Source organism: Hevea brasiliensis, chromosome 6, assembly GCF_030052815.1.
Source record: "Hevea brasiliensis isolate MT/VB/25A 57/8 chromosome 6, ASM3005281v1, whole genome shotgun sequence".
In the NCBI taxonomy this organism is placed as follows: domain Eukaryota; kingdom Viridiplantae; phylum Streptophyta; class Magnoliopsida; order Malpighiales; family Euphorbiaceae; genus Hevea; species Hevea brasiliensis.
This window is the reverse complement of record NC_079498.1, coordinates 98,242,789-98,254,621: the sequence shown is the minus strand read 5'-3', so window position 1 is coordinate 98,254,621 and position 11,833 is coordinate 98,242,789. Positions and strand designations below refer to the sequence as shown.

At 28.9% G+C, this 11,833-nt stretch overlaps 2 protein-coding genes across 5 annotated transcripts; both read right to left on the bottom strand.

Annotated features, from left to right (window-relative positions):
* Positions 1-1,137: 1,137 nt before the first annotated feature.
* Positions 1,138-2,984, bottom strand: LOC110651045 (E3 ubiquitin-protein ligase RSL1). Of its 2 annotated transcripts, XM_058148694.1 has the most exons (3): positions 1,992-2,984; positions 1,679-1,717; positions 1,369-1,506 (listed from the first exon to the last, which is right to left on the bottom strand). In XM_058148694.1, exons 1-2 carry the CDS (start codon positions 2,771-2,773, stop codon positions 1,711-1,713), a joined length of 789 nt encoding a protein of 262 aa, XP_058004677.1. In that variant the 5' UTR covers positions 2,774-2,984; the 3' UTR covers positions 1,369-1,506; positions 1,679-1,710. The 2 variants fall into 2 exon arrangements, with proteins under 2 accessions (XP_058004676.1, XP_058004677.1); XM_058148693.1 differs by lacking the exon at positions 1,679-1,717 and having other exon boundaries at positions 1,138-1,506; positions 1,992-2,973.
* A 7,028-nt stretch (positions 2,985-10,012) lies between these two features.
* On the bottom strand, positions 10,013-11,564 carry LOC110651151 (E3 ubiquitin-protein ligase RSL1). 3 transcript variants are annotated; one of them, XM_058148692.1, is made up of 3 exons: positions 10,970-11,520; positions 10,517-10,879; positions 10,013-10,384 (listed from the first exon to the last, which is right to left on the bottom strand). In XM_058148692.1, the coding sequence occupies exons 1-3, from the start codon at positions 11,311-11,313 to the stop codon at positions 10,312-10,314; spliced, it is 780 nt and encodes a 259-aa protein (XP_058004675.1). In that variant the 5' UTR covers positions 11,314-11,520; the 3' UTR covers positions 10,013-10,311. The 3 variants fall into 3 exon arrangements, with proteins under 3 accessions (XP_058004675.1, XP_021662083.2, XP_021662082.2); XM_021806391.2 differs by having other exon boundaries at positions 10,013-10,378; positions 10,517-11,564; XM_021806390.2 differs by having other exon boundaries at positions 10,517-11,512.
* Positions 11,565-11,833: the final 269 nt, after the last annotated feature.

Genomic DNA, 11,833 nt, shown 5'->3' with positions numbered 1-11,833 from the left:
TACTACTACATTTTTTAAATTATTAATATTATTTTTTAAGAATAATATTAATATTAATAAATAAAATAGCATTATAATATATTATATTTTTTAATTTATTAAGAGGATATAAAAAATTAATATTTTAAAGTGATGGAAATGACCATATAATTTAATCAATCTAAAATTATTCTATATCTTTAATTAATAGTTTTATTATATTAGTATATTTTTTTATTATTTTTATTATGAAGTCTCCGTTAAAAAATTTAAGAGAAAAATTTTAATCAACATAAAAATTAATAAAAAAAATATAAAGTAATAAACAATAGATTTAAAATATTATTATATAAATTAAAATTATTAGAAAATAAATTAATAAAAAAATAAATTTGCAAATTTATTAGAAAAGAAAATATATATTTTTAATAATATTAAATACTTAACAATTTGTACATTTTTTTTCAATAATTTGTATGGTAAAATCTGTAATCTTTAAAATTTACTATTTAGGTATATAAAATATTAAAAAAATATTTATAAAAAGTTAAAGTGATTGATAAATAATTAATGTATTTAATAAAAAATAACTTATAAGTATATTTATTATTAAAATATTAAAAAGAGATATTAAATGAAATTTATAATAAAATTTTAAAAATTAAAAGAAAATAATAAAATAAAATAGTTAATCAAACTAAATTATAAATACATAAATTATAAATATCAAAATAAAATATTAGATCCCTAAACTTAACTTGTAAAATCTAAAATTTATTATAAATAAATAAATTAATTTCTATTTAAAGCTTATAAGCCGATTACTTATAAGTTAACGATAAAAACTCTGTTAAAGCATGTGAAAAAGAATAATTATCATAAACATACAGATTTCAAATCTTAAAGCATTTCATTATTGGATATGGACAAATTTAAGCCCATAAACTCCACCATTTCAATCAAAAACAGGACCAGGGAGCATCTATTCATCCATTTTTTTTTTTTTTAATTTTATGAAATTATCTATAAAATTAATTATCAAAATTTTGCATAGTAAATCACTTACAAGTAAAAAAGCTTCGTTCATAATAAATTATTTGTTCCAATAAAAATGATTTTTTTAATTTTTTAATTAAAAAATATTTAAAAAAATAGAAATCAAGCAAACATGTAAAATGAATTGCATCAAATACTAGTAGACAAACAGTTTTTGCTTTTGAGTCATAAACTCTCAAAACATTAGAAAAGCTAAATGCATTACATAAATATATGAATATAAACATGCCATAACTTATAGTGCATTTTGCTTTTTTCTAACCATTCATATAGCGCCATCTGCTTTACTCCTTTCTTGAAAAACAACTTTCCCCATTGAAGAAGCAACTTCCTGGTAGTTTCTTTTATGCCTTAAAGTATTGTAAATGCATTCCACACTCATGCTTTCTCCAGCCAAGCTAGTTTCTCGAGCAACCACCATGACTTTCTGTCCACTCCGATTCACATCCATAGCAAAACTGGAAACCACACCTGCGATTATATATAATCACCAGTAACACGGAATCATACCTAGACATGAACATTTATAATGTGAAATTTGATTCAACAAGTAGGTAAATTCTGATACCACATTGAAAAAATAGACTGAATTTAACTCAACCCCAGAAACTACCTCAAAATTACTTAACTTTCATTACCTTACCTTGTCTCAGAAAACCTCCATGTAATTCAAATTCATAACCTTACGTCATGAAAACGAGAAGAGACAAAACTTATCAGTTACATCAAACAATTTTCAACATTTAAAATGAAGCGACAAGCAAAAAAAACATTTAAAATTCAGCTTTAGTTCATGTCAAGGTAGAAATAATTAGTAATTAAAATCAAAGGGTGATAGCAAAATGTTCAGAACCACATTGTAGAATAGTACTGAAATCAATTGCATAGGTATAGTCATAACACTAATTAATGTCAGAATTATGTATCACCATCCTATGAGAACATGTAATACGGACCTGCAAGTCATATGCGGGCAACCTTCTGTTCTTTCCACGTAGAATTTGCATTGGGGACATCTGCTCCATTTCTGATCCCTAGCAAGTTCCATCACCATCAGATCTTCTCTCCCTCTCTCGTCCTCATTCAGCTTCTGGAACACCTCACAATCAACGCCAGAATGCCAAGGGACATGACACCGAGCACAAAACAATCTATGGCAGAACGGGCACTCAGCTTCACTAATCTCTTGTCCTTCTTTATCATTCACCAACATGGCCGAACAGTCCTTATATGGGCAGTAAAATCTCTGCGAAACGCTGATTAGCTCCTGGCAGAGCGCATCCTCCCAAAGATCAATCACTCCCTTGTTGAGCTTAATCCTGCAAGTTTCCAGTTCAAGCACAGCCTTACAATTCAATCCTGGACAAGTAACGACTGTAATGCTTTCCTGAATCTTTGCAGCCACATGTTTGCTTATACAATCGGAGCAATAAGAATGAACACATTTATCAGTTGAGAACATTTGGTTACTTTCTTTTCTTTCCGCACAAATATCGCAGAAACTGTGGGAGGGCTGACCATCTTCCTGGTGATTTGGCTCTGGAAGTGCTTCAGTCATCAAAACCGATGATGGGTTATCCTTATTCATCTTAGAAATGATCACACAACCCACCTGGAATTGCATCTCTTCTGCGTGTTTGGCTTCTGTAAAGTCTTCCTGGTTCTCTTCATTATCGAAAAGCGCAGGGAAGTGGAAATCATCAACAAAATCGAGATCAGAGACATTTTCTTTTGCCATGATACTGAATATGCCCTTGCAATTGATAAGCTAGCGCTCTCTCGTAAACTACTCTGAAATTAAGCCAAACCCACGGTGATTATCGTCTATAAAGTTGAAAAAGCGTATTGGCCTTGGCTAGAGGTCACTTCGCTTAGAAGGGATCTGATCTCATTGGAAAACTTTTTCTCAAGGGTAAACCTATTGCCTTCCGGAACTATGCTCCTAAACTTCCTCCCTTTCCTTTTTTTTTTTTTTTTCCTTGACTTGACTTGACTTTCCCTTTTCCTTTGTCCTTTAGTCACTCTTTTTGTTAATTCACTCGTTATATACCTAAGGAAAATTACCCCTTTCACATTTATACAAGGAATGTATATACCTAATTTTATTATAATTATTGATCATAATAATATTTTTTATATTAATAATTATAATAACATTAATGTAAATATATATTAATTTTATAATATAATTTTCTTTTACGTCATAGCTAATATTCATATGAGATTTAATATAGTGAATATATTAATTTTAAAATATACATAATATAACGTCTCTCTTAGATTTTAATAGTATTATCTACTTTACCCACTGAATTTCATGACTTTATTCCTTAAACCCCTTATTTGATATTCAAAAGCGTGCTATCCAAGTTAAAAATTTGTCACTTTATATGGCCATTCACTTTTTCTTTCCTTTTCGATATAAGACTCGGTTCATTTTCGCCCCCTTATTAGTGAGTTATGTCCTTTTAGAGGATCGCTCTCAGTCAGGTGTGAGATGTTACACATGATATCTGAATAAAAGTATTACATTCAATTATTCGTATCTAAAGAAATCTCATAAAGTTAAAGATTCTGTCTTCATATTTGAAATTATGTAATTTTAGGAAATAATGTTTTTACCACAAATTGTATCATTGTTAATTTTTAATGACATTTTAGCGAAAGATAACTGTGAGGTAGGTGTCAAACATATTTCTCTTCCCAATTGTGTCCCTTTTTCTCAAGGATAATTCTTTTTTTTTTTTTCTTAATTCTTATATGGTAGAATTCACAAGAAATTAAAAATTAAAGTTTTATGATACGCGTTTTATTGATTGCTAGTTGCCTTTTTACTTTTTTTTTTAATTATTTAAATAGTTACGTCTTAACTATTTGGTTAATTGCATTGAATCGTATTAAATTTTTAATTAATTAAATTATTTATTAAATTTAAAATTATTATGTAACACCCCAAGATTTTAAATTTTATTATTTATGAGTATTTTTGATACTTTAATTTTATTTAAATTTTAGGAATTTTTTTGAGATTTTTCGGATTTTAAAAATCGGGTTCGATTTTCCGAAAATATAAACTTTGATGATTTTTAAAAAATTAATTTAAAGACCACGTGGCAAAACTAAAAATATATTTGGAGTCTACGTATTTTTCTGAGTTTTATGGAATTTTTTCAGAATTTTTGGACCTCGTTTTCGGTCCCGAGGCAGAGTAAAAATTTAAAATTTTGTATTTCGAATCGAACCGGCCGAATCGAACCGGACCGGATTGGACCGGTCGAATCGGACCGGTCTCTTCTCTTTTTCTTCCTCCCGCGCGCGTCGTCCCTCCCCTCTTCTCTCTCGTTTCTCTCTCCTCTCCAACCCCACGGCGCTGACCGGCCCGGCCGTACGAGCACAACGCCCCTGCAGCTTCCTCGGCCAAATCCGGCCGATCCGATTGGACCGGGTCTTGTGTCCAAAATCATCTACTCGGCGAGAGCTTTCCATAGACACCAAGAACGCCGAAATCCATCGAGCGGATTGTCCGATTTTTGCTCGGGAAGATTTTAGCCCATTTCGACTTTTGGGCTAGATTTCTCGAAAACCGAGGCCACCAGCACGCTCCATTCGTCGAGAGCTTCGCAACGACATAAATTTCGAATTTTTCCGCCACCGTTTTTCGGTGGGTTCCACTAACCGCGGTGTTTTTCCGAGCATTTAATGAGCTTAGAAAATTCTGAAAAATTTATGTACTAACCCCCGTGTTATGGGCTTCGTGTAGGTATCATCGATTCGCGGAAATTCGGCGATTGGCCAAGTAAATTTGGGCGAATGGACCGTTCTGGAAAAGTCCCCGAATTGGATCGAGGTTTTGGCTAGCCCCCCATTGTCAGACGTCCCGAGCGCGTTCCCGAAGTCGGAATCGGCAAAGGTAAACCCGAACCTTGCTTTTTCGTAATTTTCTAGTGCTTAAATAGGATTAAAAATCCATAAAATATTCGTGGTAGCTTAGAAAATTACGATTCTTTTTGCAATAGCTTAGTAATATTGCTAAGGACCGCGGGGCAAAGTTTTATAATTTTTAGAGCTTGTTTGGGCAGTTTTTGCAAAAATGATCAATAATAAGGACTAAATTGAAATTTTGCGTATTGTGATGGGTGATTGATTTGATGGGCCCAGGAGGGGCTGTGTGATATGATTGAACTGTTGATATATGGATTGTGAATATAGAAGTGCGTTTTTAGCCCTTTTGCAGGTTGGGTAGGTCCTAGGTATAGGGGGGACTCTGCTGGATTTTCGGCACGACTTAGGACGTATTGGTCTTTTCTTTGTTTGTGTTGAGTCAGATTGTATTAAATAAATGTAATATGATTGTCAGGTGAGCCGGGACAGCCTTCTTCCTCCGCCCAGCCGCCACAGTGATTGTCGTCAAGTCTGTGAGTAGAATATTAATTTTAATTGTAATTTCGATATTATTATATGTTCATCATGCCCATGCATCACTTATATGCATATATTTATGTAGTTAAACTCTAGGCACGATTTTTGATGCATTGATAAATGTTAAAGTGCCATGTATGTTGTTGTGGTAATTTGGAGCAGTGTGCGTGCGTTGGCGTGCGTGTGATGTGGTGTGGACTATGGATAGGACGGGTAGACACGGCTTGAGTTCTTCGCTGGGACCCGGTCCTTCGGGGTAGACACGGCTTGAGTTCTTCGGGACCCGATTTGGTATTTAAGTGGAAGTCATTTGAGTTCTTCAGGCACGAGTTGGATTTAAGAGAGTCAGATGGGGATCGGCTCCATATATTATGATTGATGTTACAGTGCGTGAGTGCTCCAAATTACCTTTTTGATGTTATGATGTGAAAATGATGTGGATGTTGCATTTCACTCTACAGGATGCATTAGTTTTAGATAGTTATAGAGATTATGGTTAAAATTGATATTTTACTCTCTGAGTCGAACGCTCACTCCTGTTCAAAAATTTTTACAGGCCACAGGAGGATATTTCTTTGAGGTTAACTCCTTTTCTACTTGCAGTTGTTTATTAATATTTGTTTAAATTTAATTACTCCTAGAATTTCCGCTTGTGTTAGCAGTAATTATATGAATTTGGTGTGTAATATTATTATCATGATGGACACCGTAAACTTAATATTCTATGTCATTTTGATGGATTGGATGAGGAGCCGAGCTCCGCTTTATTATGTTGATGAGTATGTGGAGGGTGAGCTGAGCTCCCCAATTGACTATATATTGTGTTTACAGGTCGGGTGAGTCGAAAACTCCCCGTTGGTAAGTCCATTTTATGGCCGGACTCTGTCTGTTTGTTTTCTTGAAATTGGGCCCAAATGGGCCTTAGAGTTGGGTAAATGAATAGTTAAGGCTTACTACGGGCCTCGGGGGCTTTAGGCTGGCCCAGGTCCTAGTGTCGGTCCGGCCCATAGGTTGGGTCGTGACATATTAATTAAATATAAATTAATTAAAATAAAAAATATTTTATAAATTATTGTTAACTTAAAAAATAAAATATATATTTTATATTATCAATTAATTAATCAAATATGAATAAAAATATATTTATAATCCTTTTGTATTTATAATATTAATAAGAGAATAATTATACGTTAAATATTATTATAAAATAATAAAAATAATAATTATAAATAATAAATTATTAATAAAATTATAATTAATATATTAATTAATAAATTCTATTATTTCAATTAATTTGATTTGGTAATAGAATCGATAATCGAAAATAAAAAATTTTTATTATGTCTAATTGAAAAATGAATTGAACTAAATTTACTTTTACTAAAATAACTGAATTTCATTGATTCGACTTGATTATAATTAAATAACGCTCATCTTTACTAACTCTAATATTATGCAGGGCAGGGACGTGGAAAAGATTTCTCCGTCCGATAATAATAATATATTATTATTTTTATTAAAAAATTAATTTATTTTTATATATTTAAATATTTAAATATTATAATTTTAATAAAAGAACATATATTATTAATAATAATAATTTTCCAGGAAAGACACAAAAGGTGTTAGGTGACAGAATATACGACCATGACCCTACACCACGCTGCTTGCTTAACTCTGGAGAAGCAGAACCAACGCACTCTTTTACTTGAAGAGAACAATTTTTTTATTATTTTTATTTTTTAAATAGAATTTTATTTTTTTAATTATTTTTATTTTTAAAAAGTAAAATATAAATTTAATTTTTAATATAAAAAATCTTTTAAAAATAATTATTCAATTTAAATTATAAAAAATAATATAATTTTTAATTATAAAAATAACATTATTTTCATTTAAAAAAATTAAAAAACATAACTTTTATTAAAAAAAAGCAATAAAAACAACTTAAACCTATTTTTCAAATTTTAATAAAACTTTTTTTAAAAAATCTCTCAATGAAACTATCCAATAATAGAGAATTAAGGCAACTTTCATGATAAGAAGAAGACAGAATTAGACCTGATACATATATATAATTTTTATAAATTTTTGAATTTTTCTCTTAATTTTCTTTTACTTTTCTTATTTTTATCAGATTTTATTTAAAATTAAATATTTATAATCCCTCCATCGATAAATAATAATCACATTTAGCTTTCATTTTATCTAAAATTATTTATCACATTTAGAAGATCAAAGAAAATTATTTTTTTTTAATTTTACTATTTATTTCTATAAAATACAATAAATATTTATATAATTTTCTAGAATTAATATTATTACCTCTTTTTTAATTAAATCAGCTATTTGTTACGTTGTTATTTATTTCTTTAGATTTTTAAAAAAGAATAATTAAGTAAATTATTAATTTTTTTTATGAAAATGAGATTATCTAATTATTTTTTTAAATACCATAATAACTCTAAATATGACTATTATTTATAAACGGAGAGAGTATATAATTAATTATTTTGATATTGAAAATATAACCATATATTGAAAATATAACTATCTTAATTATTATATTCATTGTATTTGACTTTTTTTAGAATTTTTCTATTAATTTTCTTTTTTTTATTTTTATTGGACAATTAATTTTTTAATTTAAAATTAATACATTTATATATAATTAATTATGACATTGGAAATATAACTATTTTCAAAATTATACTCATACTTTTTTTTTGTAATTTTTAATATTTAAAATTTTCCCCAATTTTTTAGTATTTTAAATTTTTCCTTATTTTTCTTCATTTTGATTGCACCAATAATTTTGAAAATCTAACCATACAACCTTGATTGCACCCAGGATAATTCTTTTTTTTTTTTCTTAATTCTTATAGGGTAAAATTCACAAGAAATTAAAAATTAAAGTTTTATGATACTTATTTTATTGATTGTTGTTTGCAATTTTTTCTCATTTTAATAATTTCAATAACTATACTCCAACTTTAATATTATGTAGGACGAAGATGGAGAAAAGGTCTCTCCATATCGAATCTTCTCAACACATCTTGATAATAATATATTATTATATTTTTTTAATAAATTAATTTATTTTTAAATATATATGTATTTAAATATTATAATTTTAATAAAAAAATATATATTATTAAAATTATATTTAAAATTTATATTCTAACATATAATTTAATTTTTAGTAAATAAATTTATATTATATAATAATAAATTAAAATAAAAAAATTCTAATAAAAAAAAATCAATATCCTTTCTCCAAGCTCCATTGTTATTCCTTTAATCAAATCGTAATTGCACAAGTAGATTCTATAATATTCCAGGAAAGAGATAAAAGGCGTTGCAGAACAGAATACGCGACCCCACGCTATACTACAAGCTTAAGTTTTTTTTTTTTTTTTTACACTCCAAAGGCATATATGTGAGTGATTCAAGGACATGATACACTTTTAATTAAGTTAAAGAAAATAATTTTTTATTTATTATTTTTATTTTTTAAAAAGAATTTTATTTTCTTTTAAAAATATTTATTTTTATTTTATAAAAATAAAAAATAAATTCACTTATTAATAATAAAAAAATATTTTCTTAAATAATTATTCAACTTGAGTTATAAAAAAATTATATATAATTTTTAATTATAAAAAATATTATTTTTATTTAAAAAAGAATAAAAAACCAAAACCTTTGTTATAAAAAAACAACTTAAAATTATTTTTTAAATCTCAATTAAATTAAAAAAAATAATTAATTCTCCATTTAAAATATTAAAACATGTAAAAAAAAACTATATTTTAAATTTTCTAATAAAGTTTTCCAGTAGGCTATGAGTAAATAAGCCTAAGTTCAAAAAGCTTAATCTCTCAATGAAACTGTCCAATGATAGAGAACTAAGGCAACTTCCATGATAAGAAGAAGAGAGAATTGATATAAGAAGGCAAATTTCAATTATAGGTTCCTTCAATTTTGCCTTATTAATTTTATCCCTAGTCCTTCAATTTTGTTTTATTTCTGTCCCTCTTTATTTCAATAACACACAATTTTTATTATTTCAACAAAAGTCCCTCACAATTTTTCAAGTAAAAATGAGAGAAATTCTCATTTTGCCATCTCTTTCAAAAAGAAAATCACTATTTTACCTCTTTTCTCTTTTTTTTTTTTTGCCTTCCTCTCATATTTTTTACTTTTTATAGTCAAATTAATTAATAATTATTTATTAACAAATATAATTTATTTTAATAAATTTTTATTGATAAATTTATTAGTAAAATTATCTATTAATTGATTTTTTTTTTCTATTTCTTAGTATTCTATTATTACTAATTTAATTTTTATTAACTTTGATTTAATTTTAGTTTTATAAAATTTAGAAATAAATTAAAATTTTAGATCAAAATATTAATTTGCATTGGAAAATTATTTTTAAAACTATTATTTGATTTGAAAATTAAATAAATAAAAATCTATTTTCTAATGAAAATTTACCTTTAAACTAAACTTTAAATTTAAAGTTTAGTAAAATTAGAATCCATAACAAATAAAAAAAATAATTTTATCAATAAATATAATAAATAAATATGTAAAATCAATTGTTTCAGTACTACTTCTGAGTCATAAACTTTCAAAACATTATGAAAGGTAAAAGCCTTACATAAATATAACAATATAAACATGCCATTAGCTATACTGCATTTTGCTTTTCTGTCCATTGATGTAGCTTCATCTGCTTTACTCCTTTATTGAAAACAACTTTCCCCATTGGGAAGCAACTTCCTAGTAGTTTCTTGTATACCTGAAGTATTGTAAATGCATACCACTCTCATGCTTACTCCAGCCAAGCTAGTTTTCCTGGCAACCATGATGACTTTCTGTCCATTCCGATCCACATGCATAGCAAAACTGGAAACTACACCTGCAAAATGTTAAGAACTCACATTGTATAATAGTGCTGAAATCAAACGTGTGTATATATATATATAAATTCATAAGCCTAATTAATGTCAGAAGTATATATCACCACCCTATGGGAACATATAATACTGACCTGCAAGGTATACGGAGACAACCTTCTGTTTTTTCCACGAAGAATTTGCACTGGGGACATCTCCTCCATTTCTTATCCCTAGCAAGTTCCATCACCATCAGATCTTGTCTGCCTCTCTCGTCCTCATTCAGCCTCTGGTAAACCTCACACTCAACCCCAGAATGCCAAGGTACATAACATCGAGCACAAAACAATCTATTGCAGAAGGGGCACTCAGCTTCCCTAATGTCTTCTCCTTCGTTATCATTCACCAACATAGCCGAACAGTCCTTAAATGGGCAGTAAAATCTCTGCGAACAGCTGATTAGCTTTTCGCAGAGCGCCTCCTCCCAAAGATCAATCACTCCCTTGTTGAGCTTATCCCTGCAAGTTTCCAGTTCAAGCACCGCCTTACAATTCAATCCAGGACAAGTAATGACTGTAATGCTTTCCTGAATCTTTGTAGCTACATACTTGCTTATACAATCGGAGCAGTAAGAGTGAAGGCATCTATCAGTTGTAAACATGTGGTTACTTTCTTTGCTTTCCACACAAATATCGCAGAAACTGTGGGAGGACTGACCAACTTCCTGGTGATTTGGCTCTGGGGGTGCTTCAATCATCAAATCCGATGTTGGGTTATTCTTCTTCATCTGAGAAATGATCACACGACCCATTAGAGCCTCCTTGAATTGCATATCTTCTGTACATTTGGCGTCTGAAACTGTAAAGCCTTCCTGGCGCTTTTCATTATCGAAGAGCACAGAGAAGTAGAAATCATCGACAAAATCGAGATCAGAGACGTTTTCTTTTGCCATGATACTGAATATACTATTGCAATCGATAAGCTAGCCCTCTCTCGTAAACTACTCTGAAATTAAGCCAAACCCACGGTGATTATCGTCTATAAAGTTGAAAAAGCGTATTGGCCTTGGCTAGAAGCCACTTAGCTTGGAAGGAATCCGATCTCATTGGAAACTTCTTCTCAAGTTAACACCTAGATCCGGGTAATTGCCGGTTCCCGTCTAGTTCCTAGCCCTTAGTGGGCTTGAACCGGAATTGGCCTTTGAGTAGCTGGTTCGAATTGATTTATGTTCTTTCATGGTTCTGGATCGGTTTTGACTTGATTTTAAAGCGATTTTAATTCGGTTTTAAAATGATTTCGATTCTGAATTTTAATGATTATGATTCCAATTAAGCCCGGTTTGATATAATTTTATATATTTATCTATATATATAAATATAAATATATGAATTAGAAATTTTAAATTTATATTTATAATTATATTATTTTTTATTATTTAAATCAACTTAAAAATTTTAATAAATTTAAAATTT

Excerpts from the sequence above, each read along its gene's own strand:
- LOC110651045 (XM_058148693.1), bottom strand. The coding sequence starts at position 2,773 with ATGGCAAAAGAAAATGTCTCTGATCTCGATTTTGTTGATGATTTCCAC. Across the intron at positions 1,507-1,991 it reads TGCCCGCATATGACTTGCAG|GTGTGGTTTCCAGTTTTGCT; the intron begins GTCCGTATTACA and ends ATATAATCGCAG.
- LOC110651151 (XM_021806390.2), bottom strand. The coding sequence starts at position 11,313 with ATGGCAAAAGAAAACGTCTCTGATCTCGATTTTGTCGATGATTTCTAC. Across the intron at positions 10,385-10,516 it reads TGTCTCCGTATACCTTGCAG|GTGTAGTTTCCAGTTTTGCT; the intron begins GTCAGTATTATA and ends AACATTTTGCAG.